This window comes from Macaca fascicularis, chromosome 2 (assembly GCF_037993035.2).
Source record: "Macaca fascicularis isolate 582-1 chromosome 2, T2T-MFA8v1.1".
In the NCBI taxonomy this organism is placed as follows: domain Eukaryota; kingdom Metazoa; phylum Chordata; class Mammalia; order Primates; family Cercopithecidae; genus Macaca; species Macaca fascicularis.
In genome coordinates, this window is record NC_088376.1 from 112,414,201 (window position 1) to 112,440,964 (window position 26,764).

Below are 26,764 nucleotides of genomic sequence, written 5' to 3' on the forward strand. Positions count from 1 at the left end.
CCAGCGGGCTCGAGCCGACCTAGGTCGCGGCCCCGCGCACGCGCGCGCACTCACAGCTCATCCACTATTGCTCAGGAGCGCGGCCACGCCCTAAAAGCAAAACCCTTAACCAATCATTGCAGCCGCGTGGGGCATCACGGGAACTCCGGGGCTATAAAAGACCTGGTTGCTATTTTGTACTCCCGGAGTCACTCATCCCTTAAGCAAGCAGGGTGGGGCTAGGTGCGCGTGCGCGGTTTTAATACTCCTCCCCAAACTGCCAACACTTCACTCAAGCGAAGTAGGCCCCGCCCTGCCTAGATTTACGCGTGCGCACTAACGGGCCTGGCACCGGAAGATCACACGCGTGCGTGGTAGGGACTACGGTGACAGTACCCCGGGTGGGGCGAGGGCCAGTCATGGCGGAGCCCTGGTCTGGGCAGGCCTTGCAGGCTCTACCGGCCACGGTACTGGATGCGCTGGGCGCGCTGGGCAGCGAATTCTTGAGGGAGTGGGAGGCGCAGGACATGCGCGTGACCCTTTTCAAGCTGTTGCTGCTGTGGTTGGTGTTAAGTCTCCTGGGCATCCAGCTGGCCTGGGGGTTCTACGGGAATACAGTGACCGGGTTGTATCACCGTCCAGGTGAGGCTTCCTACGAACTTCCGTGGGCTGGCCGCCCCCGCCCCCACCCTCTCCCGACTGTATCACTGGGTTCCCCAACTATCCTGCAAGAGGCTCATCAGAACTTAACATTGGTTCACGGCCTTACCACCCTGAACGCATCTGACCACGAAGCTAAGCCGGGTACTTGGATGAGAGAACTTAACGTTGTACCCTGACTCATGCCACCATACCATTTTACGCCAGAATCTCCACCAGTCCACCCATCACATTGTATCTGTTCCTCAGAACTCTCACCTGGCAATACGATTAGTCCCTTAGGACCCTTACTAGACTTCACCAAACAATACCAGTGGTCTCTAACCTGACCTGGGCTGATGCCTGCTCAGATCCCCACCCCAGCCTGCTGCAGCTCTGGATGTGTTTTTGCCTCCAGGTCTGGGTGGTCAGAATGGATCCACGCCTGATGGCTCCACGCATTTCCCTTCGTGGTGAGTAAATCTGTCCATACCGCAACCCCATGCTTGGCATTCCAAGGACACTCCTGTGCTGGTGACAGAGAAGGGAGTTCTCAGGCTATAAGCCCACCAGCTTAATAGCCTTTGCAGCAAGCTTCAAGTCTGCACGTAGAGTTCAGGCTTTGAGTTAGGATGACATCAAGGTCTGGACAGTCCATCAGCATGTTGTTCAGCAGCCTGTAGGACAGGTGGTGGTATTGTCATAATTTCAGAGAGATGAAATGACATGTTTGTTGGATTCCACTCCGCACAATCCCCTCAGTTGGAAAGGCAGTAATCTCTGTCCTTAGCACATTGACCTCATCAGGGTCAGCCTCCTCTTCTGCAAAACATGCACTCACTAATCAGGGCATTCATTCAGATAATCTCTGGGCCCCTATCACATGATAGGGACCACACGAGGCCCAGAGAACAAAGAAAACCCGGGCCCTGCTCATGGGGAGCCAGGGATTTATTAGGGGTGCATGGGGCAGGGGTGGTCAGGGAAGGCATCTCCCAAGAAAGACACCTAAGCCGAGATCAAAGGCCACAGGGTGACAAAATGTACCTGGCAAAGGGAATGGATAGAGCAAGGCTAAGAGGGAAGGATAAGGGTGACATATTAGAATAGGTAAGACTGTGATGCTGGAGCTTGAACATGAGAGTTGGACCCTGGGAGCCATTGAAAGACTAACTCAGCAAGACTGTGATCTGATCTAATTTGCCTTTATAAATGCCTACTTCATGGCAAGTAGATAAAGGGGTCCAAGAGTTAGGGCTAGAGGTTAGAAAGGCTGCCACTGCCCAGATTTCTGTCTTGGAGAAGAGGCCAGGCCCCCTGGCTCATGCCTGTAATCCCAGCACTTTGGGAGGCCGAGATGGGCGGATCACTTGAGGTCAGGAGTTTGAGACCAGCCTGGTCAACATAGCAAACCCCATATTTACTAAAAATAGAAAAAAGTAGCTGGCATGGTGGTGTACACCTGTAATCCCAGCTACTCGGGAGGCTGAGGCATGAGAGTCACTTGAACCCAGGAGGCAGAGGTTGCAGTGAGCCCAGATCACGCCACTGCACTCCAGCCTGGGCATCAGAGTGAGACTCTATCTCAAAAAAAATAATAGGCCGGGCATGGTGGCTCACGCCTGTTCCTAGAACTTTGGGAGACAGAGGAGGGTAGATCGCCTGAAGCCAGGAGTTTGAGACCAGCCTGGCCAACATGGCGAAACCCCATCTCTACTAAAAATACAAAAATTAGCTGGGTGTGGTGACGTGCGCCTGTAATCCCAGCTACTTGGGAGGCTGAGGCAGGAGAATTACTTGAACCCAGGAGGTGGAGGCTGCAGTGAGCTGAGATCTTACCATTGCACCCCAGCCTGGGCAACAAGAATGAAACCCCTTCTCGGCCGGGCGCGGTGGCTCAAGCCTGTAATCCCAGCACTTTGGAAGGCCGAGACGGGCGGATCACGACGTCAGGAGTTCGAGACCATCCTGGCTAACACGGTGAAACCCCGTCTCTACTAAAAAATACAAAAAACTAGCCGGGCGAGGTGGTGGGCGCCTGTAGTCCCAGCTGCTCGGGAGGCTGAGGCAGGAGAATGGCGTAAAAACCCGGGAGGCGGAGCTTGCAATGAGCTGAGATCCGGCCACTGCACTCCAGCCTGGGCGACACAGCAAGACTCCGTCTCAAAAAAAAAAAAAAAAAAAAAGAGTGAAACCCCTTCTCAAAAAAAGAAAAATAATAACAATAATAATAAATAAAAAGAATAATTTAAAAAAGAGAAGGATGGCAATGCCATACTAACATGGAGAACCAGGAAGAAGAATGGGTCTGCAGGGAGAAGGTGCTGGGCCCAGGGTGGGCTGTGGGAGATCAGCAGAGAGGTCTAGATTGTTATGTGACCTTACTGAGCCTAGCTCAATCCTCCAGAAGGAGCTTGGGAGAGCCAATTTCATCAACTGTTCTGCCCATGGAATAACCCCTCTCTCTTCTTTCTCTCCATCACTTTCAGGGAAATGGCAGCAAACGAACCTCTCAAAACCCACAGAGAATAAGGGAAGGCAGCAGAGGGTCTCCAAGGGCATCACTGGGTCTGCTGGCTTCTACACTGGGTTCTGCTACTCCCCAGACCTCAGGGACAACTGCCGGGGGTTCAGGGTTGGTAGCAGGGTACCCAGTGCCTGCAGGGCTGGGCCTGTTCTGCCTCTTGGCCCTACGCCCTCATCCAGGCACTGGGCAAGGGAAGAGTTTGCCTGTACCCTTATCTGGGTGCCTTAAGGAGAGAGATTGTGTTCCTCCTCTCTCAGGGGTGATAACTCAGGAAGCCTCTGGGTTGGGAAGGCCATCAGTTCTTTTGTCTTAGGTTTCTTTTCCTGTCCCTCTTCCCATCCCCGAGATATGATCCCATAAAAATATTTCCTGAGTTGGCTAGACGCGATGGCTCACACCTGTAATCCCAACACTTTGGGAGGCTGAGGCAGGCAGATCACGAGGTCAGGAGTTCGAGACCAGCCTGACCAACATGGTGAAAACCCCATCTCTACTAAAAATACAAAAATTAGCCGGGTGTAGTGGCGCACACCTGTAATCCCAGCTACCCAGGGGGCTAAGGCAGGAGATTCGCTTGAACCTGGGAGGCAGAGGTTGCAGTGAGCTATGATTGCGCCGTTGTACTCCAACCTGGGTGACAGAGCGAGACTCCATTTCAAAAAAAAAAAAAAATTTTTTTCCTGAGAGGAAGCCTGAGGTTGACCAGCTCTGGGATTTGTAAGGCAGATCTGTTTTCTCCTAAGCCCTGAGTTTTCTGAATCCCTGGTTTTGCTTTATTGGCAAGGAGCCAGGGAGTCCTGACCTGAGCCAGACCTTAAGCTCTATGGTTATTTAGCTGGCCATTCAGGTATAAGGCAGGGTGGTGTCCCTGCTGGCACCATCCAGATCGAGGCACCAAACACCCACATCCCTGGCCCAATCAGATTTCTCCTGTGAGCCAGGCAAAGGAAATTGTCATCTGCCAGCTGTCCTACTCATATTCCTCTCAGTCCTTCTTGGGGGTAAGCTGAGTACCTGAAGGAGCACAGCTGAACCGCTGGGGTAGCCTCCTACCCCCCACTGCTTAAGTGCCTATGGGAATGTGGGTCTGTACCTTGTCCCCTCATAGGATGGTAACAAGCATTTAGTGCACAGTGGCCCCATCATAGCCTGTAGCCTCATCATTACCCATCTGGACCTGGTACAAACGCATGTCACAGCCTCAGCTCCTCCCCACTAGCATCTTCTCTGCCTTCAAGAACCAGGCAGCCCTGCCATGTCACAATAGGCCAGAGGAGTTTCCAAAGGCGTGGGTGGCAAATGCCCCTATAGAAACACCAGTACCTGAAAGCACTGTAGCCCTGGACCTGCCTCCTTCCCTCATGGCCATACTTCTGCTTCCATCCGCTGGGCCACCAGCCACTTTAGTGACCCTTGCCTACTTCCTCCCTGTTGGATGTCACACTTCCATCTGGTTGCCTTTGCCTAAGCCATCTTTGTGGTAGAGGGGCACTGGAATTGCAGCTGTACTGAGGATGATGGTCTTCACAGCCCCAGGCCCACCCACTGATACTACTGCACAGAGTCAGGATCTCACATTTCACCCCAGGCTCAACTGAGGATGTGGCTTATTAAACACGGAAGTGCATCGGTTGTTGTGGTTATTCAGACAGAACAAGGGTATGCATGCATAGGGGCAGTGAGAGAGGGAACATCCTGGAAGCTGCTGCCCCTTGGGACCCAGATGCAACAACTTGCAGGGAGGGGAGAGGTGATGCCAGCTCCCTGGAGGAGCAGGGATGGGGTGCCCGACAGGCAATATCTCCATTCTTATAGACTGGCCCCTTTCAAGGAGAACCTATTCCAAGCTTGTCTTGGAGGCCAGGAAGGCAGGCACTGGGTTGGCATTTCAGGAACCCTGTGAACAAAGAACAATGAAGCTAGAGACTGGCAAGTAAGAAGGAAGTTTAATTTTTTTTTCAGGATTCAGTGGAGTCCATTAATGCATACCGGGGCAAAGGTCAGCCCAGGGTAAGGCAAGTCTGGGAGGAAGCCCACCCTGCCCTACAACAGCCCTGGAGCTCAGAATAGGTGGTGAGCCTGCCATGGTTTGCTACTGGGCAGCACACTAGACCAACTTGGGTATGTGGAAGAGTAAGTCTCTGTTCCCTCAGCCATTCCCAAGTTTACACACAGGCATAGCAGCCCTACTATGAGTCAGCAATCATTCCTGACTTGCAGTAGGGACAATTTGCATTTATGGAAAGCAAACTGGAGGGGGTGGCCTAAGTCCACACCGCCCATGTTATTACCCTTTGCAATGTGAAAAACCATTGTGAGGTAGGTTGGGCAGGTTTTATCCTCCCCACAAAGGTGAGCCTTTGCTCCACAGCCAGCACCTGGCAGAGTGGGAGAGATGGCAGAACCAAAGTTTCTCATTACCCTCCAGCAGGCAAGAGTGGGTCAGTGGGATCATGGACTCAAGACATTGTGTGAGCTGGTCCGTCACTCAGAAGCAGGGTCCTGAAGGAAGCTGGAGTGGCATGAGTTAGGTGGGGGGAATAGGTGGTATGACCCCTCAACCAGACAATTGGAATCAGCCTCCACCTTAGCTGCCCACCCCCAGTGAGTTCTGGCTCAGCTGATTGACTAACCCCTTGTAGGATGCCCTCCAAGGCAAGACTCCTGGAGGGGACAGCCCCACCCTGAGCCATCCTCACTTGAGGGTATAGTAGTTTGTGGGCACAAAGGGCATCTTGCTGACCACAGCCATCTGCTGCTTCCGCCGCACCTCTACCAGCAGCATTGTCCCTGGACGACTGTACTCGCAGGGCACATAACCCATTGCCACATTCTTCTTCAGAGAGGGCGAGGGGCAGCCACTAGTCACAGTACCTGTCAAGCAAGCATAAGCCATGCATTAGCACCACCTTGCAGTGCCCCCACCCTCCTGGGGAAGAGACAAGGGCTTCCCAGCTTCCCTGGTCCACCTACCAATCTTGGTACCCTCCATGTTCAGGATGGGACTGTGTGCCCGCATCGGGGCCCCCTCACACATCAACCCCACACGCCTCCGCTGCACCTTGCCCTTCAGCTGGGGAACAATGACCTTGGCTCCAGGGAAATCCATAGCAGCTCGGCGGCGCTTCCCTGGAGAATGACACATGAGACGTAAGCCAGGGCCCATAGAAGCCCTGGCCACAGGAGGTCCTTATGGAAGTCCTCAGGTAACACCCATCTAGCATCAAGGCCCCTTTGCTTGGGCTACTCCAGATTCTATTCCTCCCCTCACTGCCGTCAGCCAAAAAACCACCTCCTACCCCCTAGAGGCCATGCTGCCCACCTGCTGAGCATCTTCAGTTTCTCTTTTCTTTTTTTTTTTTTTTTTTTTTTTGAGATGGAGTCACTCTGTCGCCCAGGCCTAGAGTGCAGTGGCACGATCTCGGCTCACTGCGAACTCTGCCTCCCGGGTTCAAGCAGTTCACCTGCCTCAGTCTCCCAAGTAGCTGGGATTACAGGCATCCGCCGCCATGCCTGGCTAATTTTCATATTTTTAGTAGAGACGGGGTTTCACCATGTTGGCCAGGCTGTTCTTGAATTCCTGTCCTCATGATCCACCCGCCTCGGCCTCCCAAAGTGCTGGGATTACAGGTGTAAGCCACCACACCCAGCAGCATCTTCAGTTTCTAATAGGCAAAGCCACAGTGGCACCTTCAGGAAACGGAGGCTCAGGAAGGCTGAGTCACTTGCTCCAGGCTACATAACCTTTGGAGGAGTCATGGGCTGGTTAGTCTTAATAAGGGTCACCCCAACCTCCAGGACCCCATCCTTGAGTGCTGGCCCAGCTCACCCAGTGTCCAGCTGAGGCTGCCCTCCACAGGTGTAGTGTGTTCATCAATGTCATTCCCGTACAGGCAGAGGCCTGCCTCCAGGCGCAGACTATCCCTGGCTGCCAGCCCTGCCAGCTTCACCTCTGGGTTTTTCAGAAGAGCTGTTGCCAGGTGAACTGCCTCCGCTGCCGGCACCGAGATCTGTATGAAACACCAGAGGGCAGATGGGAAGCTCCCTGTGCCACACACCTTCCACCCCTCATGTGCATCTTGTGCCCTGTACTGCCCCTTACACCACTTCTTGACACACCTCCACACCGTCTTCTCCTGTGTAGCCACAGCGGGTCACGCGGCAGCCAGACACGCCAAACACCTCCATCACAGCACTAGTCATGAAGGGCAGTTTCTTCAGGTCATCTGCCACGCTGGCCTGTAGTACTTGGGCTGCAGTGGGGCCTGGGCCCAGGGAGCCAGTGACCAAGAATTCAGGTCCCAGCACCCCTCAAAGCTGGACTAAAGCCTTATTCAGGGACCAGAACAAGCCCTGAGCAAGTCTTACTCTGCAAGTGGGAGAAGATGCCCTTGTCCCTAGCCCATGGAGCCTTGTAGTAGGTAGGAGGAGGGCAAGATACCAAACTTAAAATTATGGCACACAAATATCACACCTTCCACACCTTCTTCTTGGTATAGTCTCTGTGCTAAGCAGTCAATGAAGCCAGTAAGGCAAAGATTGGCTCCAACCCCAGCCCAGCCCTCTCACCTTGCAGAGCTAGCAGGGCATTATCCAACACCTCCAGGCCCACATCTCTGCCCTGGTTCTGAAGCTCCCTGACCTTGTCCTAAAAGACAGAAACACCACAAGAGCATCTGGGGCCACTTACTGAGCACCTACCATGGGCTGGACACTGCAGAGCTGGACAGTAGTAAGACAGTGGAGAGGAGGAGGAGGGAGGAAAAAAAAAAAGGTAGTAGGCTGGTTCCCATCTTACAAGGTCACATAGCTACTAAGTGATAAGAGATGACCAGGTCTGCCACCTCACACCCTCACCAGAGGGGCCAAGCCCCCCTCCCCATGCCTAATCCCCCACCACCAAACCCTGGCATGCTCCAGAGTGGGCCTGCTCTTGAGTCTTATAGCTGTTCCTTCACTCAAAGAGCCACTGTCCGGGTCCCTTGTCTGCGCCAACCCTATCCTGGACAACAAGGATGCTGCTCTATGAACAAGGAAGACAAGGTGCCTAGAACACAGAGGGGGTGTACCTGCATGAGGGCCAAATCTTTCTCCCAGCAGCCAGCGTTGGACACCACATACAGGTGCCCCTCAGAAGTATTGGTTACAATCAAGTCATCTAAGATGCCTCCAGCCTCATTGGTAAACAGCGACAATGTCCCCTAGGACAAAAGTGGAGGGCAAGGCCAAGGGTGAGCCAGACACACCCCTGAACCCACTTAGCTACCAAAAGGTTATGAACCCTAATGTGAAGGACTCAGGGTGTGAAGGTGCAAGTCTGGGCCCAAGTCCAAGGTCTTTGGTCCTCATGCACCAAGTAAGTTTTCATCCCCTCCCTACCTTGGGGTGCTTCCCTGATCTGTTGAGACCTCTGCACCCCTCCCCACTCTGTACTGAGAGCCCCATCTGATGCTTCATCTCTGACACCTAGGACCTGCTGCTTCACCTATCCAAACCTGGGATGACTCAACCCATGTTTTGCCAACCCACAGGACAAAAGCTTCAAAGGTCATCTTGATGATCCCAGGCTCTTCTAAGCACTCCATAGCAATGCCCCCAAAAAACTTCCTTAGCCTCCTCACTGATGGACAAAAAGCCTGAGGTTGAGGGGGTCACATGAATCACCTGGGGATCTTGTTAAAATGAAGGTTCTGATTCAGCAGGTCTGGGGCAGTGCCTGAGAGTATATTCCTAACAAGCTCGAAGGATGCTGGTTTACAGACCACACTTTGTTGTGTTTGTTTTGTTTTGTTTTGTTTTTAGACTGAGTCTCGCTCCATTGCCCAGGCCAGAGTGCAGTGGTGTGATCTCAGCTCACTGCAACCTCAGCCTCCCGAGTAGCTGGGACTACAGGTGCGCACCACCACACCCAGCTAATTTTTGTATTTTTAGTAGAAATGAGGTTTTGCCATGTTGGTCAGGCTGGTCTCGAACGCCTGACCTCAGGTGATCCACCCACCTTGGCCTCCCAAAGTGCTGGGATTACAGGTGTTTGAGTCACGGCACCTGGCCAGGGACCACACTTTGAATAGAGAGGGGTTAAACAGAAGGGATGGCCCGAGAGCAGTATATTAACCTTGGTTTCTGGCCTCCTAGCCTGATGTAGTAAGGCTGGGATATTCCCCTCTCTACAAATGTCTGGGTCTCTGGAAATGACTTAGGGATTCCGTCCCCCAAGACTGCAAGCCCTTAGAGGCTGTGTTTGACTCATCTCTGTGCTCCTAAGCCTGAGGTAGGGACTAAGCCCATTTGCTGGCTCATGACTAAGAAAACTCATAGAGCAGAAATAAAAGGGCCCACCTGGTTTGGTCTTAGCTCTGCAATGTCTCCAACCACTAGACTCTCCATCAGCTTCACCCGGTCACTACCAAATATCTTGGTCTGGGGAAGAGATTGAAAGCCTCAGGCCATTGCAACAGCTACAACCCAAAAGGCCACTAATCTAGGATGCATCCTCCCCGCCATCCACAGTGCAGTCCAGCCCACCCAAAGTGACTAACCAGTTTTTTGGTTCTACACGTGGTAAAGGACCACCTTCTGATTTCCTGACCTCCCCCAGTCACTCTGTGCTGGGGGACTGCCAGGGACTGGACAGGACCTAGCACCTTTCTGAAATAACCCCTTTTCCTTTTTTTTTTTTTTTTTTTTTTTGAGACAGAGTCTCGCTCTGTTGCCCAGGCTGGAGTGCAGTGACGCGATCTCAGCTCACTGCAAGCTCCGCCTCCTGGGTTCACGCCATTCTCCTGCCTCAGCCTCTGAGTAGCTGGGACTACAGGCGCGCACCACCACGCCCGGCTAATTTTTTGTAGTTTTAGTAGAGACGGGGTTTCACCGTGTTAGCCAGGATGGTGTCGATCTCCTGACCTTGTGATCCGCCCGCCTCGGCCTCCCAAAGTGCTACGATTACAGGCGTGAGCCACCGGAAATAACCCCTTTTCAAACCAACACCCAGCCCAATACGTGAGAGTGGGTGTCAGCCCTGGAAAACCTGGGACATTAAGGCACACCACTTAGTGGGGGCAGACTAGAAGGATGAGATGATGATGAGACCCTCTGAGCTTATTTCCTTGGGGCCACTGACCTATCCATGACACCCCCATGACCTCTAGCTCTTCTGGGAGGGCTGTCCTTGGAATCCAGTTCACAGCAAACAAAGCCAAGGAGTGCACCACTGTAAACAGGGAGGAAGGCCTGATCAGGCGGCCAGCGTGCTCCCCTGGCTCACCTGCAGCATATGAGACACGTCAAAGAGCGAGCAGTGCTGGCGTGTGTGCAGGTGCGAGTCAGTGTGACTGTCCCGGTACTGCACTGGCAGACTCCAACCCGCAAACGCCACCATTTTCCCGCCGTGGGCCAGGTGGAAGTCATAGAGCGGTGTCCTGCGGAGCACGTCCTGCGGGCGGCTGGGCTTAGTGCCACCACAGCCCTAGCCCCCAGCCGCTTCCCTCCCCCACCCTCCCCCACCCTCCAAGATCAACACCCTCTATCCCACCTGTGCGCAACTGAGTGGACGACACAAGGCCGGGGGCAATGCCTGCAAGCGAAAGCCCAGATGGGCCACCACACTTACAACCCTCTGCATCGTCGCCTGCAACGAGCACAGATGGCGCACAGAGGACACCACACTGCCAGGCACGCCGGGAGATGTAGTCCAGGCCTCTGCTCGGACAGGTCTCTCTCCGGAGCAAAGGATCTGAAGGGGGCGTCGGCAGCCCCAAAGGCAGGCTGGGATTTACAGCAGAGAATGCAGGAACTCCCAACCACAGGGAAACAGCCTCCGGCTCTTTCGGCTGGCTTTTCAGGGCAGCTTGGGCAATCCAGAGCTGATTGGGCTGCCCAGAAGAGAGCTAGGGGCTAGACTGCCCCCTGCAGAACCGCCCTGTCTCCAAAAAGTCAAAGTTCCAGAAAGGGCGGAAAGGTCTGAATCATACCTTTAGGACCTCAAGGGAGTAAGGTCAAGTAGGGGTGGGGAAGGTGAAGAGGTCACAGCAGGGTGGAGCCAGCCTGGCAGGTAGGCAGCACCACAGTAGTCTGGCCTCATGTGGATCTCTAGGTCCACAGCTCTCCCACCAGGCAGACACAGGCAGCCAGCAGAGTCATGCATTCCACAAGTATGTATTGATCTTACTGCATACCAGGCCCTCGGATGGGGACACAGCCACAAATGAAGCATGGTCCCTGCTACCACAAGGTCCTCTTCACTCACACACACATTGAGGACTACTGCTCCATCATGCTTTCCAAAGCAGCTGAGTGGGGCTATGTAAGTGACCTTGCAGGTAAAGTCGCCACCTGCAAGAACTCATAGGTGAGAGCAGAGGGTGGCCACCAAAAGGTCACTGAACTCTTCCCAGGAAACTGTTGAGCCGCACACATGTCCAACTTTCCAGGTCCAAGACATACTGCAGTACTGCTTCATAATAGCCACCAGGTGCAAAGCCAGGAAGAACCAGAGGGAAACAGGTTTTTCTCACATGAAGGAAGAGCAGCCTGCATCACTTAATGGTTGGCCTGAGTTAATGGAGGACCTAGGCCTCTTAAAAGGCAACAATGCAAACCCTTACTTGGACCCACTCCCTACCATGGCTGATCTCTCATCATGCTGAGCATCTCTCTTGGAAAGGGGCAGGCCAGGCGTGGTGGCACATGCCTGTAATCCCAGCTACTCGGGAGGCTGAGGCAGAAGAATCGCTTGAACCTGGGAAGTGGAGGTTGCAGTGAGCCGAGATTGCACCATTGCACTCCAGCCTGGGCAACAAGAGCAGAACTCCATCTCAAAAAAAAAAAAAAAAAAGGAGTGGGATAACTGGGAGAAAGGATAGGGATGTGCTTTGGACTATGTCAGATGGCAGAAGGGTCCCAGTTCTTTTTTTTTTTTTTTTTAAGATGGAGTTTCACTCTTGTTGCCCAGGCTGGAATGGAATGGCATGATCTCAGCCCCACAACCTTCACTTCCCAGATTAAAGAGATTCTCCTGCCTCAGCCTCCCGAGTAGCTGGGATTACAGGCACCCACCACCACACCCAGCTAATTTTTTGTATTTTTAGTAGAGATGGGGTTTCTCCATGTTGTTCAGGCTGGTCTCGAACTCCCGACCTCAGGTGATCCACCTGCCTCAGCCTCCCAAAGTGCTGGGATTGCAGGTGTGAGCCACTGCACCCGGGCTAGAAGGGTTCCAGTTCTTATTCTCAGGCCCTGGCTCTGCTAGAGACATCTGCCCAGGCCCTATGGGCACACCCACTTGAACATATATTCAGGAGCCAGCTCAGAAACTGAGAGACTCAGGCTGCCCAAATCTTCAGGTTTCCTTCCTAGGCAGGTAGCAGAAGAGTTTAGACAAGAAATTTATTTCTGTGGCATAATACAACTGGAAAGAAAACCACTAGGGGACTCACAGGAAGAAATAAGGTTTCTGTTTCTTCCTCAAGTGTCCCAAGTGCCATGGCAGCAATGGCCTTCCAGGTGCATACATGGAGCAGGTTCTAGTAGGTCAGCCCAGCCCAACTGCACTGAGGTGAGGGAGCAGGCAGAAGATAGGAATGTGCATGTTGGCAGGATGGGCAGAGGGCACTCAGGGATTCTCAGTAAGTACAACTGACTGGAGTGTTTTTGGGTAGAAGGAAGAATTGAGTTGCAGCCAGGCGAAGACAGAGCACCCCCCCTGCCAGGAGCTCATGCTGAAGTAACACAGTGAGCCCCCGAGAATCTTGAATCTGTGAACGTGGCCCAGACAGAATAGGCATGCAGGCAACATTCGGAATACACAGGAAACCCACTTCAGCCTCTGGTGGCCCAAACCAAGTCTGGGTGGGCACAGAAAGGCCAACATCTTGGGTAGGAGCCACCATTCAAGTGTAGGAGAGCAAGTTCAGGTCATAACAGCCATCCACCTGAAATACAAAAGACCATGAGGTCTGATCTGCTCAGGGCAAAGCAAGCCAAGCAGAGGGAAGCGATTACTTACATCAAAACGGCCGATCCTCGCGGAGGTGTGACTGGCCCGGATCATCTCTGTCAGTGCCCACATCTGCTGCACCTCGGAGGATACCCTGCTGGGGTCTGGGAGACCCTGCTCCAGAAGGAGGGGTCAGTGGCCATGGGTCTCTCCCTAGCAGTGCCCTTAGGGCTCTAAGAGGCCAACCTGGGCTAGGGGCCCTCCAGCTGAGACCAACAACATTCTCAGATGGCTCATGAAATGTGAGGTTAGGGCCTGATGTAGCCCCACAACAGAGATGCCTCAAATCCCAAAGAATACCCAAGAGGAAGATAACACCCAAGGGCCTTGGGCCTAGCCCCAGAATTTTACAGGAAGGGGTCCACCTGGCCTGTGCTGGACACTAGAGCCATTCATACGTGGTTCTTACCTAGGGTGAGGGCTTACCTCACAGAGGAGTGCAGGTTGCTCACAGGGCACTGGGTGGGAGAGCCACTTGGGGAAGGTCATGGAGGGGCTCTGCAAAGCAAAGATGTACTGCCCTGAGTGAGACAAAGTGGACAGCTCTGGGACCAGATTCCAAGGTCCTAGGAGCAGAGAGAAAGGCCCCTGAGCCTCAGACACTGGGAAAACCCTGTTTAGGGAGCCCACAGAGACCTAAAGGGGCAGTCAGACTACCTAAGTTCTCCTGCTGTGCAGACAGAGTCCTCAGAAACACAAGCTCAAAAGTGTCTCCCAGAACCTAAAGGCTCCAGCTCTGAAAGAAGCAGGTGGTCCCAAAGGTCAGGGGATATGGGGACATGGCCTCATCTCTCATTGTAAGCTTCCAGCATTCACACCCAGCTAACCTCCATGAAGGCCCCATTCACAATCTTTACCCATTACCCACCCCACCACCCAGCTTTCCCAGTCATAGGTGCTTTCTGGGGAAAGGGCCAGCCAGCAGCTCAGCTAGTCACTTACCTTTGGTCCCTGCTGATAGATCTGCAGCTCCTCCACTGTGAAAGACAGCCACAGTGGTGATGGCTGCCGCAGAATCAGGCGTAGCTCCAATACTCTGGCCATGTCACACAGCATCTGACACACACACATAAGGACCCGGCGAGGACCCAGCTCACTGCCCAGAAGCCTCCCAACCAGCAATGAGCCAGAATGCTGCCCACCCCGCAGGCCTTTGGGAAGGAAGGAACAATAGTCCCTCCAAGGCACTTCCCTGAAAGCCACAGTCCAGGCCAGACTGGCTCCCTCTTCCCTCTTGGTATATTGACCCAATCCCCCTACTTCTGGTAAGTCCTCATCTGGGCTGCCCTGGCCATCCTGAGGCCCAGCTGACCTGATGCTTGAACAGCGATACATACTCCTGGGCTCCCTCCTCACTGTGTGGGTCGGGCATTAGACAGTAGTCCCGCAGGCAGGTCACCCACTTGGCAGGTGTGTGTGCAGAGGTGTGCTGACGGACACGGATGCTCAAAAAAGCTGTGTAGTAATTCTTAAATGTGATCTCCTGCAACTAGAGCACATACAACCCATTACAGCAAGTCAGACCCAGGCCCAGGGCCCGAAAAGCTCAAAGGTCAAAGACACTACCTCTTCCTTCCCTTTTTTTTTTTTTTTTTTTTGAGAGGAAATCTCGCTCTGTCGCCCAGGCTGGAGTGCAGTAGCATGATCTCAGCTCACTGCAACCTCCATCTCCCAGGTTCAAGCCATTCTCCTGCTTCAGCCTCCCAAGTAGCCGAGACTACAGGCATGTGCCACCACACCCGGCTAATCTTGTTGTGTTTTTAGTAGAGACAGAATTTCACCATGTTGGCCAGGATGCTCTCAAATTCCTGACCTCAGGTGATCCACCTGCCTCTTCCCCTTTGAATGTACTCATCTACCGAACTAACAATTTCAACAAGTATCACTGGGGCCCAAAGACAATTCTGCCTTCCTAAAGGTGCTCAAAGTCTAAATGAGTAGGTCATGGAAACAAATCATGACTGCAGATCTTGCCGCATGTCCAAGATGCTCCTAGAGAGCAGAGCTCTAACCCTGGAAGAGGCAGAAAATATACATATGAGGCCGGAAGGAGGAAGAGTTCACCAAGTGGACTAAGAAATGTAGAAAATGTGGACTGCGCACTGTGGCTAGTACTTTGGGAGGCTGGGGTGAGCGGATCATTTGAGTTCAGGAGTTCGAGACCAGCCTGACCAACATAGTGAAACCCAATCTCTACTAAAAATACAAAAAATTAGCTGAGCATGGTGGCGTATGCCTGTAGTCCCAGCTACGAGGGAGGCTGAGGCAGGAGAATTACTTGAACCCAAGAGGTGGAGGTTGCAGTGAGTCAAGATCAAGCCACTGTACTCCAGCCTGGGCGATAAAACGACACTCCCTCTTAGAAAAAAAAAAAAGAAGAAGAAGAAGAAATGTAGATAATGTAAAAGTAGCATGTACAAAGAATTACCAAAGGGTGAGAGAAGCTGGTATAGCACTAGAACAGCCAGTGATTCAGCTTGGCTACTGCAGTAGATCTTGTCATTGGATACTCATCAGAATTACCCAAGAAAATGTGTTACCAAATAAATTGTCCAGGCTCCACCTTAGTCTACTAAGTCAGGATTTCCAAGGTTGGGCTCTTTAATTAAGTTTCCCAGTTGAAGGTAAGGAACAGCTTGGGGAAGAACCACACCCCACAGCACAAATCTCCTGAGGCAGAGAGATGGGGCTGGGTGCGGTGGCTCACGCCTGTAATCCCAACAGTTTGGGAAGCGCAGGCGGGTGGATCACCTAACATCAGGAGTTCGAGACCAGCCTGTCCCACATGGTGAAACTCTGTTTCCACTAAAAATACAAAAATTTAGCCGGGCGTGGTGGTGGGTGCCTGTAATCCCAACTACTTGGGAGGCTGAGGCAGGAGAATTGCTTTAACCCAGGAGGCAGAGGTTACAGTGAGGCAAGATCACGCCACTGCACTCCAGCCTGGACAACAAGAGTGAAACTCCGTCTCAAAAAAAGAAAAAAAAAAGAGACAGAAACAGGTGGGGCACAGACACAGAGGGCTCTCAATGCCAGGCCATTGGAGGTAGGTTTTGCCCTCTTTATTGAGTCATGCAGTGTCCAGTCACTCTATCAACTGATGTGGAAGTGCAACTGGAGATTGGCAACTCGAGTCATTGGGGGGATGGTGGTGAAGTAAGGGACCTCTGGCAGGGACTATAAGAATGGGGAGGAGGCAGGTTTTGGGGTAAATCATTGCTTAGCGATCTCCAACTGTGGCCAGGGACAAAATGACCCCTAACTTCTATTTTGGTTCACTATTTGGTATTTCCAGCAAAACCTAGCTCCCTCTCGCCACCTGCATGCCAGCGCTGTCCTGGATGTGGGCAAGAGACATAGCAGAGAACAAGACAGGAAGCTCAATTCTAGGTAAAATGTGTTAACTGAAGGACTAAATAAATGAATGATTAATTTGCAAGGGCAAGGAAGACGGCAGAAGCTTTCCTGTAAAAGATTAAATGCCTGGGAAACGACCGAGATTCCAGGTCGGCCCCGCCCAGGAGCCTCGGTCGCGCCCACCAGGCTTGCTCACCTCGAAGGGAGCGACGCTGGGGAAGGTGACATCGATGACCAGCACGCCAGGCCGGCCTTGGGAGGTCCGCACGTCGCCCACCTGGAGGGCTACGGTGCCTTTCACATGGCAAGGCACCAAAATGCGGGACATGATGACAACCGCCGCAACTAAGCGCAACCACCGCTCCAGGCCCCCGACCACCAGCCCTTCCCGGCATCCTCAGCTGAGCCGCAATAACTACAACTCCCGGGAGGCCCCGCGTACGGCCAGCCCAGCCAATCACCGAAGCTCAGGATGGGCCAGGAGTCGGAAGTGCCTGCGGAAGTTTTTTACTTTTTTTCTTTTTTAACAGGGAATCTCGCTCTGTCGCCCCAGCTGGAGTGCAGTGGCGCGATCTGGACTCACTGCAACCTCCGTCCCAGGGGTTCAAGCGATTGTACTGCCTCAGCCTCCCTAGGAGCTGGGATTACAGGTGCCCGCCACCATGCCCGGCTAATTTTTTTTTTTAATTTTTAGTAGAGACGGGGTTTCACCATATTGTCCAGGCTGGTCTCGAACGTCTGACCTCAAGTGATTCCCCTCCCCCTCCCCACTCCCCCGCCTTGGCCTCCGAAAGTACCGGAATTACAGGCGTGGGTTACCGCACCCCTCCACGGAAGTTCTTCTTCAGCCAATCACTGCGCGAGGCTTAGAGCCTACTCGCGGGCCGCGCCCAGCAACTGCCCAGCCTTTCTGTATGCAAGCCTTTCCGCTCCCTTTGGGTTCCTTTCAGTGCTTAGGGCGGTAGTCTGTTAAAGCCGTATAAACACATAAACACAAATCAGCAGTGATTTGTGTTTCAAAATACTCAAAAATACGTATTAGCCATTGAAAAAAAAAAAAAGGATTTGAACACGCGCTTTGCAAAAGTAGATAAATAGCCAAAAAAAAACCATGAAAAGATACTTAATATTTATAAAGGAAATACAAATTAGAACCTCCACACAGTCATTAGGCTAAAAGTAAAGACTGACAAAGATGTGAAGTGCTTGGAATCCTCATCCTTTGCTGATTTCCAACCTGGGGTTTTCTGTTTGTTTTAGAAACAGAGCCTCATTCGGTTACACGGTTCACAGCAGCCTCGACTTCGCAGTGATCCCACCTCAGCCTCCAGAAAAGCTGGGACTATACGCACACGCCACTGCGTCCTGCTAGTTTTGTCTATTTTATTTTTTATTTTTTTATTTTTATTTTTATTTTTATTTTTATTTATTTATTTATTTATTTATTTTTTTTTTTTTGAGACGGAGTCTCGCTCTGTCACCCAGGCTGGAGTGCGGTGGCCGGACCTCTGCTCACTGCAAGCTCCGCCTCCTGGGTTTACGCCATTCTCCTGCCTCAGCCTCCCGAGTAGCTGGGACTACAGGCGCTCGCCACCTCGCCCGGCTAGTTTTTTGTATTTTTTTTTAGTAGAGACGGGGTTTCACCGTGTTAGCCAGGATGGTCTCGATCTCCTGACCTCGTGATCCGCCCGTCTCGGCCTCCCAAAGTGCTGGGATTACAGGCTTGAGCCACCACGCCCGGCCTATTTTTGTTTTTTTTTTGAGACGGAGTCTCGCTCTGTGGCGCCCAGGCTGGAGTGCAGTGGCATGATCTCGGCTCACTGCAACCTCCGCCTCCTAGGTTCAAGCGATACTCCTGCCTCAGCCTCCCAAGTAGCTAGGATTACAGGCGTCCGCCACCTCACCCGGCTATTTTTTTTTTTTGGTTTATTTTTTTTGAGACAGAGTCTCGCTCTATCACCCAGGCTGGAGTGCAGTGCTATAACTTGGCTCACTGCAACCTCTGCTTCCCGGGTTCAAGCAATTCTCCTGCCTCAGCCTCCCGAGTAGCTGAGATTACAGGCATGCGCCACCACGCCTGGTTAATTTTTTTGTATTTTTAGTAGAGACGGAGTTTCACCATATTGGTCAGACTGGTCTCGAACTCCTGACCTCGCGATCCATCCGCCTCGGCCTCCCAAACTGCTGGGATTACAGACGTGAGCCACTGAGCCAGGTTAATTTTTTGTACTTTTAGTAGAGACAGGGTTTCACCATATTGGTCATGCTGGTCTTCAACTCCTGACCTCAGGTAATCTGCCCGCCTTGGCCTCCCAAAGTGCTGGGATTACAGGCGTGAGACACCGAGCCCAGCGTTTTTATTTTTTTAATTTTTGAGACAGAGTTTTGTTCTTTTTGCCCAGATTGGAGTGCAGTGGCATGATCTCAACTCACTGCAACCTCCACCTCCCGAGTCCCAGGGTTCAAGAGATTCTCCTGCCTCATCCTCCTAAGTACCTGGGGCTACAGGTGCACGCTGCCACACTCTGCTAATTTTTTGTATTTTAAGTAGAGATGGGGTTTCAGCCTGTTGCCCAGGCTGGTCTCGAACTCCTGAGCTCAGGCAATCTGCCCACCTCGGCCTCCCGAAGTACTAGAATTACAGGCCTGAGCCACCGCGCCCAGCCTAGTTTTGTTTATTTTTCCCTATGTTGCCCAAGCTGGTCTCAAACTCTTGGGTTCTAATAATCCTCCTGCCTCCCACACCCGGCCTCCAACCACTTTGAAAAACAGGGTCTTTCTTAATTTATACCTACAATATGATCTAGCCATTGCATTCATAAGTATTTACCCAAGATAAATGGAAGCATAACAAAACCAAAGTCCTTTATTCATGATAACCAAAATTTGAAAACAATCCAAATGTCCAACAGATGAACAGATAAACCCATTGTGCTATATCAATACAATGGAATACTACTCATCAATATGAAGAAATGCATAGGCCAGGCAGAGTGGCTCAGGCCTGTAATCCCATCACCCTGGGAGGATCACTTGAGTTTAAGAGTTTGAGGCCAGGCGAGGTGGCTCATGCCTGTAATCCCAGCACTTTGGGAAGCCAAGGCGGGCGGATCACGAGGTCAGGAGATTGAGATCATCCTGGCAAAGAAGGTGAAACCCCGTCTCTACTAAAAATACAAAAAAAAATTAGCTGGGCGTAGTGGCGGGTGCCTGTAGTCCCAGCTTCTCGGGAGGCTGAGGCAGGAGAATGGCGTGAACCCGGGAGGTGGCGGAGCTCGCAGTGAGCAGAGATCGCACCACTGCACTCCAGCCTGGATGACAGAGCGAGACTCTGTCTCAAAAAAAAAAAAAAAAAAAAAAAAAAAAAAAAAGAGTTTGAGACCAGCCTGGGTAACAAAGTGAGACTTCTTCTCTAAAAAAACAAACAAACTGAATACTTACGATTTGCTCATTTTATTGTATCTAAATTATACCTCAATAAACATGATCTTAAAAGTGAGAAGGAGCCAAGCGTGGTGGCACACACCTGTAATCCTAGCACTTTGGGAGGCCAAGGCAGGCAGATCATGAGGTCAGGAGATTGAGAACAGTCTGGCTAACACGGTGAAACTCTATCTCTACTAAAAATACAAATATTAGCCAGGCGTGGTGGCACGCGCCTGTAGTCCCAGCTACTTGCAAGGCTGAGGCAGGAGAATCGTTCGAACCCAGGAGGCAGAGGTTGCAGTGAGCTGAGATCATGCCACTACACTCCAGACTCCAGCCTGGGCAACAGAACAAGACTCTGTCTCAAAAAAAAAAAAAAAAAGCGAGAAGGGGATGGGGGAGGGAGTGGTTATGGAGGGAAAAAAGGGAAAGGTAAAGCAAAAAAATAAATATTGACCGGGCACGGTGGCTCATGCCTGTAATCCTAGCACTTTAGGAGGCTGAGGCAGGTGGATAGCTTGAGCTCAGGAGTTCAAGACCAGCCTGGGCAACATGGTGAAACTATATCTCTACAAAAAATACAAAAACTAACCAGGTAGGGGGGTGTGTGCCTGTAGTCCCAGCTACTTGGGAGGCTGAGGTGGGAGGATCACTTGAGCATGGAAGGTCGAGGCTGCAGTGAGCCTTGAAATTGCATCACTACACTCCAGCCTGGGTGACAAAGTGAGACCCTGTCTCAAAAACAAAACAAAAACCACATACACAATTTAACCATCATATTTATTGTCACCATTCTTCCAGATACTTGTGGAAAAAATGTCCCAGAGATTTTCAGTTAAGCCTGTTTTATAGATGACAAAGCTTAGACCAAAGAGGTCCAGTGATTTTCCCAAACCAGGAAAGCAGTGTAGAGTAAAGTTGGAACCCTGGCCTCCCTTTGGCTCCCATCTCACAGGTCAGAACCCCCCAGGCAATGATCAGCTTCAGTTAACCTGTGTCTACCCTATATTGAGGGGCCCCAGAGACAGATGCTGCACAGCCCATAGGGCTCTCGTGGTATGAGGTCAAACAAGCCCAGGCACATGATTCCAGGCCAGCCCAGGGAATGGCCTAGATGAGCTGTGCCTTCCCACTCCAAGCCTGGTGACCTTAAGTAACAGAAACCATTCCCTGCCTCCTCCTTCGCTGTTGTCAGGGGAAGACAATTTCTAATGTTGGACTCCTGGACTGACCATTGCCATCTCCATTTTGACCCAGGCTAATGATTCACTGAGTGAATGTTCCTGAGATTTTCCCCTATAGGAAGCCTGCCCATTCTGAAGCAGAGGGCTTCCTAAATCCCATAGATTACCATATGGACCCCCTGGGCATCAGGAGGATACAGACAAGCTGTGGCTTTAGGTCCCATCGCTGTGAGCACAGCCACCAGCAGACACAGAACTGTATGGCCCCTCATTACAGATAAGTTTCACCTCTTAGCTTGCTGGTAAACAGCCACTTTCACTCCAGCCCCTTCAATACATTGCCCAACTGTGGCAGGCAGGTTTTTCAATGTGAAATCCTCGTTGAATCTCTGTTTTACAGCCATGTCCAATAGCTCTCAATAAGGCCAGGCACAGAGCCTCACACCTATAATCACAACACGTAGGAAGGCCAAGGTGAAAGGATTGCTTGAGCACAGGAGTTCAAGACCACCCTGGGCAATACAGTGAGACATACATCTCTATAAAACAAAACAGATGATGGGCACGGTGGTTCACGCCCATAATCCCAGCAATTTGAGAGGCTGAGGAGGGCAGATCACCAGGTCAAGAGATCCAGACCATCCTGGCCAACATGGTGAAACCCCGTCTCTACTAAAAATACAAAAATTAGCTGAGGGTATGGTGGCACGGGCCTGTAGTCCCAGTTACTAGGGAGGCTGAGGCAGGAGAATAGCTTGAACCCAGGAGGTAGAGGTTTCAGTGAGCCTAAATCATGCCACTGTGCTCCAGCCTAGGCCACAGGGCAAAACTCCATCTGTCTCAAAAAAAAAAAAAAAAAAAGATAAGGGTCTTACTTTGTTGCCAACTGGTCTCAAACTCCTGGGTTTAAGCAATCCCCCTACCTCTGCCTCCCTAATTGCTGAGGTTTGAGCCCAGAGCCACCGTGCCCTATTGTTTGGTGTTAGGAACTTCCACTTAAAACCAAGATGGAGGCCAGGGTGGTGGCTCATACCTGTAATCCCAGTACTTTGGGAGGCTGACGTGCGGATCACAAGGTCAGGAGTTCGAGATCAGCCTGGTCAACATAGTGAAACCCTGTCACTACTGAAAATACAAAAATTAGCCGGGCATGGTGGCACACACCTGTAGTCCCAGCTACTTGAGAGGCTAAAGCAGGAGAATCACTTGAACCCAGGAGGTGGAGGTAGCAGTGAGCAACAATCACGCCTCTGCACTCCAACCTGGCAATCGAGCAAGACTCTGTCTCAAAAATGTAGCCGGGCACGGTGGCTCACGCCTGTAATCCCAGCACTTTGGGAGGCAAAGGCGAGTGGATCACGAGGTCAGGAGATGGAGACCATCCTGGCTAACACTGTGAAACCCTGCCTCTACTAAAAATACAGAAAATTGGATGAGCATGGTGGCACGCACCTGCAGTCCCAGCTACTTGGGAGGCTGAGGCAGGAGAATTGCTTGAACCCAGGAGGTGGAGGTTGCAGTGATCCAAGATTGTGCCACTGCACTCCAGCCTGGGTGACAGAGTGAGACTCCGTCTCAAAAAAAAAAGAAAAAAGAAAAAAGAACCAGATAGGCAAGCATGGTGAGTCATGCCTATAATCCTAGCACTTTAGGAGGCTGATGCTGGAGGATCACTTGAGCCTGAAAGTCATGGCTGTATCACACCACCTCAATCCAACCTAGGTGACAGAGTGAGAATCTGTCTCAAAAAAAAAAAAAAAAAAAAAAGAAAGGAAAAAGAAAAAAGGCTGAACACAGTGGTTTATGCCTGTAATCCCAGCACTTTGGGAGGCTGAGGCAAGATGATCACCTGAGCCCAGGAGTTTGAGGTCAGCCATGGCAAAACTCCATCTCTATGAAAAATACAAAAAGTAGCTAAGCATGGTGGCCCATGCCGGTAGTCCCAGCTACTCAGGAGGCTGACACTGGAGAATCACCGAGGCCAGGAGTTTGAGGCTGCAGTGAGCCAAGATCACAAAAAATAAAAATAAAAAAAGGACAATAGGCCGGGCATGGTGGCTCACACCTGTAATCCCAGAGGATCCTCCCTCCTTTGGGAGGCCAAGGCAGATGGATCATGAGATCAAGAGATCGAGATCATCCTGGCCAACATGGTGAAATCCCTTATCTACTAAAAATACAAAAAAAGTAGCCAGGCATAGTGGCACACGCCTGTAGTCCCAGCTACTTGGGAAGCTGAGGCAGGAGAATCTCTTGAACCCGGGAGGCGGAAAAGGTTGCAGTGAGCTGAGATCGCAACATTGCACTCCAGCCTGGTAACAGAGTAAGATTCTGTCTCAAAACAAAACAAAACAAAACAAAAAACAAACAAACAAAAAAACAGGACAATAGCACAGTAAGACTCTGTCTCAAAAAAAAGTTAAATTAAAATTGGGGCCAGGCGCAAAACAAAACAAAAAACAAACAAACAAAAAAACAGGACAATAGCACAGTAAGACTCTGTCTCAAAAAAAAAGTTAAATTAAAATTGGGGCCAGGCGCGGTGGCTCATGCCTGTAATCCCAGCACTTTGGGAGGCCGAGGCGGGTGGATCATGAGGTCAGGAGATTGAGACCATCCTGGCTAACATGATGAAACCCCGTCTCTACTAAAAATACCAAAAAAAAAAATTAGCCGGGCGTGGTGGCGGGCACCGGTAGTCCAGCTACTCGGGAGGCTGAGGCAGGAGAATGGCGTGAACCCAGAAGGTGGAGCTTGCAGTGAGCCGAGATCACGCCACTGCACTCCAGCCTGGGCAACAGAGCAAGATTCCATCTCAAAAGAAAAAAAAAAAATTGGGCTGGCACAGGCCGGGCGTGGTGGCTCAAGCCTGTAATCCCAGCACTTTGGGAGGCCCAGACGGGTGGATCACGAGGTCAGGAGATCGAGACCATCCTGGCTAACACGGTGAAACCCCGTCTCTACTAAAAAATACAAAAAACTAGCCGGGCGAGGTGGTGGGCACCTGTAGTCCCAGCTACTCGGGAGGCTGAGGCAGGAGAATGGCGTGAACCCGGGAGGCGGATCCTGCAGTGAGCTGAGATCCGGCCACTGCACTCCAGCCTGGGCGACAGAGCGAGACTCCGTCTCAAAAAAAAAAAAAAAAAGTAATAATAATACAAAAATTAGCTGGGCGTGGTGGCACACACCTGTAGTCCCAGCTACTTGGGAGGCTGAGGCAGGAGAATCTCTTGAACCTGGGAGGCAGAGGTTGCAGTGAGCTGAGATCACGCCACTGCACTCCAAAGAGAGAAACAAAGTGGCAATTTGGAAAGGCAAAATGGTTAGAGATTAGAGAGGCAAAAATGGTTAGAGATTAGAGAGGACAGAACTCCACAGAGAGATGACAAGCGATTTCCAGGGCAGTTCCTTTGTAACAGGACAAACCGCAGACAAAACTCCTCAGACACCAGATTAAAGAAGGAAGAGGTTTTTTATTCAGCCGGGAGCGTCTCGGCAGAGGATTAAAGAAGGAAGAGGTTTTTTATTCAGCCGGAAGCGTTGGCAAACTCGCATCTTAAGAGCCGAGCTCCCCGAGAAATAAATTCTTGGCCTTTTTAAAGACTTATAACTTTGAGGGGTCCACGTGAAAGGGTCGTGATAAATCGAGCAAGCGTGGGAAGCATGACTACATGCATCAGCTAACAGAACAAAAAGTTTTACAATGCTTTTTTCATACAGTGTCTGGAATTTACAGATAACACAAGTAGTTTAGGTCAGGGGTTGATGTTATTATTATTACTTTTTTTAACTCCTAGGGCTGGGTGGTGGTGCCAAGGTTATCTGGCTATTTATCTTACTTTTGTTTCTTTCTAACTTTTTGCTTTCTCTCCTCCTGTCTTGTGAACTAGGCAAGGTGGGGGGAGGAGGGCAGCAGGAGTAGTAGTGTTCTCCTTCCTTACCTTGAGGCTTCAGCTGAGTGATATTCAGCACAAGTTTATGAGGAAACTACCCAACCCCAGGGAAAGAATTACCCAAAAAGAGTAAGATAACTAGGCCAGGCGCGGTGGCTTACGCCTGTAATCCCAGCACTTTGGGAGGCCAAGGCGGGCAGATCACGAAGTCAAGAGATCAAGACTATCCTGGCCAATATGGTGAAACCCCGTCTCCACTAAAAATACAAAAAATTAGCCGGGTGTCGTGGCAGGCACCTGTAATCCCACCTACTTGGGAGGCTGAGGCAGGAGAATCGCTTGAACCTGGGAGGCGGAGGTTGCAGTGAGCCGAGATCGTGCCATTGCACTCTAGCCTGGGCAAAAAGAGAGAAACTCCATCTCAAGAAAAAACAAACAAACGAAAAAACAAGAATAGGATAACTATCACCAAATCTTACAAGTATGTGAGGAAATACCCACGCCAGTGAAACAATTACCCAAAAAGAGTAAAATAACAATCACCAACTCTTAGTCTGAGCCAGAAATTGTGTTTCCACCAGCCATAGCTAAAGCCCTCCTAATTCATGGGGCATTGTGTAGCATGTTTAAACAGGTATTGCTGGGCTGGGTGTGGTGGCTCATGCCTGTAATCCCAGCACTTTGGAAGGCTAATGGGGCGGATCATGAGAGCAGGAGTTCAAGACCAGCCTGGCTAATATGATGAAACCTCGTCTCTACTAAAAATATAAAAAATTAGCCGGATGTGGTGATGCACGCCTGCAGTCCCAACTCCTCAGGAGGCTGAGGCAGGAGAATCGCTTCAACCGGGCAGGCAGAGGTTGCAGTGAGCCAAGATTGCGCCACTGCACTCCATCCCAGGCAACAGAGTGAGACTCCACCTAAAAAAAAAAAAAAAAAAAAAAGTCGGGTGCGGTGGCTCATGCCTGTAACCCGGCACTTTGGGATGCCGACGTGTGCAGATCACCTGAGGTCGGGAGTTCGAGACCAGCCTGTCCAACACGGAGAAACCCCATCTCTACTAAAAATACCAAATTAGCTGGGCATGGTGGTGCATGCCTGTAATTCCAGCTACTTGGGAGGCTGAGGCAGGAGAATCGCTTGAACCTGGGAGGCAGAGGTTGTGGTGAGCCAAGATCACGCCATTGCAGTCCAGCCTAGGCAACAAGAGCAAAACTCCTTCTCAAAAAAAAAAAAAAAAAAAAAAAGGTATTGGTGGCCAGCACTTTAGGAGGCTGATGCAGGTGGATTACTTGAGGCTAGGCATTTGAGACCAGCCTGATCAACATAAGGAAACCCCATGTCTACTAAAAATACAAGAATTAGCCGGGTGTATTGTTGACGCACACCTGTAAACCCAGCTACCTGGAAAGCTGAGACATGAGAACTGCTTGAACATGGGAGGCAGAGGTTGCAGTGACCCAAGAATGCGACAGGGCACTCCAGCCTGGGCGACAGATGGATACTCTGTCTCAAAAAAAAAAAAAAAAAAAAAAAAGGGTATTGCTATACATTATGGATGAAATTTTGTGTGAGGCTAAAATCTACTCTGATCTTACCTAACAAAGATTAAAATTAAAATCAAGCCTCAAAATAATCAAATGTTGGTCGGGTGCAGTGGCTCAAGCCTGTAATCCCAGGACTTTGGGAGGCTGAGGCGGGCGGATCACGAGGTCAGGAGATCGAGACCATCCTGGCTAACACGGTGAAACCCCGTCTCTACTAA

General features: G+C 51.2%; 3 protein-coding genes across 14 annotated transcripts; 1 reads left to right on the forward strand and 2 right to left on the reverse strand.

Moving 5' to 3' along the window:
- Nucleotides 1–394: 394 nt before the first annotated feature.
- On the forward strand, nucleotides 395–4,772 carry TCTA (T cell leukemia translocation altered). The gene is made up of 3 exons (XM_005547118.2): nucleotides 395–621; nucleotides 1,037–1,091; nucleotides 3,108–4,772. The coding sequence occupies exons 1-3, from the start codon at nucleotides 399–401 to the stop codon at nucleotides 3,148–3,150; spliced, it is 321 nt and encodes a 106-aa protein (XP_005547175.1). The 5' UTR covers nucleotides 395–398; the 3' UTR covers nucleotides 3,151–4,772.
- On the reverse strand, nucleotides 4,720–10,803 carry AMT (aminomethyltransferase). 8 transcript variants are annotated; one of them, XR_012431144.1, is made up of 11 exons: nucleotides 10,677–10,803; nucleotides 10,410–10,577; nucleotides 9,485–9,565; nucleotides 8,215–8,346; nucleotides 7,715–7,793; nucleotides 7,265–7,410; nucleotides 6,975–7,155; nucleotides 6,614–6,889; nucleotides 6,119–6,274; nucleotides 5,845–6,019; nucleotides 4,720–5,042 (listed from the first exon to the last, which is right to left on the reverse strand). XR_012431144.1 is itself a non-coding variant. In XM_074032194.1 (10 exons), the coding sequence occupies exons 6-10, from the start codon at nucleotides 7,331–7,333 to the stop codon at nucleotides 4,955–4,957; spliced, it is 669 nt and encodes a 222-aa protein (XP_073888295.1). In that variant the 5' UTR covers nucleotides 7,334–7,340; nucleotides 7,715–7,793; nucleotides 8,215–8,346; nucleotides 9,485–9,565; nucleotides 10,410–10,577; nucleotides 10,677–10,803; the 3' UTR covers nucleotides 4,720–4,954. The 8 variants fall into 8 exon arrangements, 4 of the variants coding, with proteins under 4 accessions (XP_073888295.1, XP_005547165.1, XP_073888293.1 ...); XM_074032194.1 differs by lacking the exon at nucleotides 6,614–6,889 and having other exon boundaries at nucleotides 7,265–7,340; XM_005547108.4 differs by lacking the exon at nucleotides 6,614–6,889.
- NICN1 (nicolin 1, tubulin polyglutamylase complex subunit) lies at nucleotides 10,266–16,899 on the reverse strand. 5 transcript variants are annotated; one of them, XR_012431145.1, is made up of 7 exons: nucleotides 16,693–16,899; nucleotides 14,452–14,628; nucleotides 14,082–14,195; nucleotides 13,566–13,637; nucleotides 13,149–13,253; nucleotides 12,961–13,074; nucleotides 10,266–10,355 (listed from the first exon to the last, which is right to left on the reverse strand). XR_012431145.1 is itself a non-coding variant. In XM_005547107.3 (6 exons), the coding sequence occupies exons 1-6, from the start codon at nucleotides 16,822–16,824 to the stop codon at nucleotides 13,033–13,035; spliced, it is 642 nt and encodes a 213-aa protein (XP_005547164.1). In that variant the 5' UTR covers nucleotides 16,825–16,899; the 3' UTR covers nucleotides 12,516–13,032. The 5 variants fall into 5 exon arrangements, 2 of the variants coding, with proteins under 2 accessions (XP_005547164.1, XP_045242204.1); XR_274645.3 differs by lacking the exon at nucleotides 10,266–10,355 and adding an exon at nucleotides 11,284–11,882; XR_010585122.1 differs by lacking the exon at nucleotides 10,266–10,355 and adding an exon at nucleotides 11,284–11,957.
- Nucleotides 16,900–26,764: the final 9,865 nt, after the last annotated feature.

Excerpts from the sequence above, each read along its gene's own strand:
- TCTA (XM_005547118.2), top strand. The coding sequence starts at position 399 with ATGGCGGAGCCCTGGTCTGGGCAGGCCTTGCAGGCTCTACCGGCCACG. Across the intron at positions 622-1,036 it reads CGGGTTGTATCACCGTCCAG|GTCTGGGTGGTCAGAATGGA; the intron begins GTGAGGCTTCCT and ends TTTTGCCTCCAG. Across the intron at positions 1,092-3,107 it reads TCCACGCATTTCCCTTCGTG|GGAAATGGCAGCAAACGAAC; the intron begins GTGAGTAAATCT and ends CATCACTTTCAG.
- AMT (XM_005547108.4), bottom strand. The coding sequence starts at position 10,766 with ATGCAGAGGGTTGTAAGTGTGGTGGCCCATCTGGGCTTTCGCTTGCAG. Across the intron at positions 10,578-10,676 it reads GTCCACTCAGTTGCGCACAG|GACGTGCTCCGCAGGACACC; the intron begins GTGGGATAGAGG and ends AGCCGCCCGCAG. Across the intron at positions 6,275-6,974 it reads CAGCCTCAGCTGGACACTGG|GGAAGCGCCGCCGAGCTGCT; the intron begins GTGAGCTGGGCC and ends GTCATTCTCCAG.
- NICN1 (XM_005547107.3), bottom strand. The coding sequence starts at position 16,824 with ATGTCCCGCATTTTGGTGCCTTGCCATGTGAAAGGCACCGTAGCCCTC. Across the intron at positions 14,629-16,692 it reads CCAGCGTCGCTCCCTTCGAG|TTGCAGGAGATCACATTTAA; the intron begins GTGAGCAAGCCT and ends TATGTGCTCTAG. Across the intron at positions 14,196-14,451 it reads TATCGCTGTTCAAGCATCAG|ATGCTGTGTGACATGGCCAG; the intron begins GTCAGCTGGGCC and ends TGTGTGTGTCAG.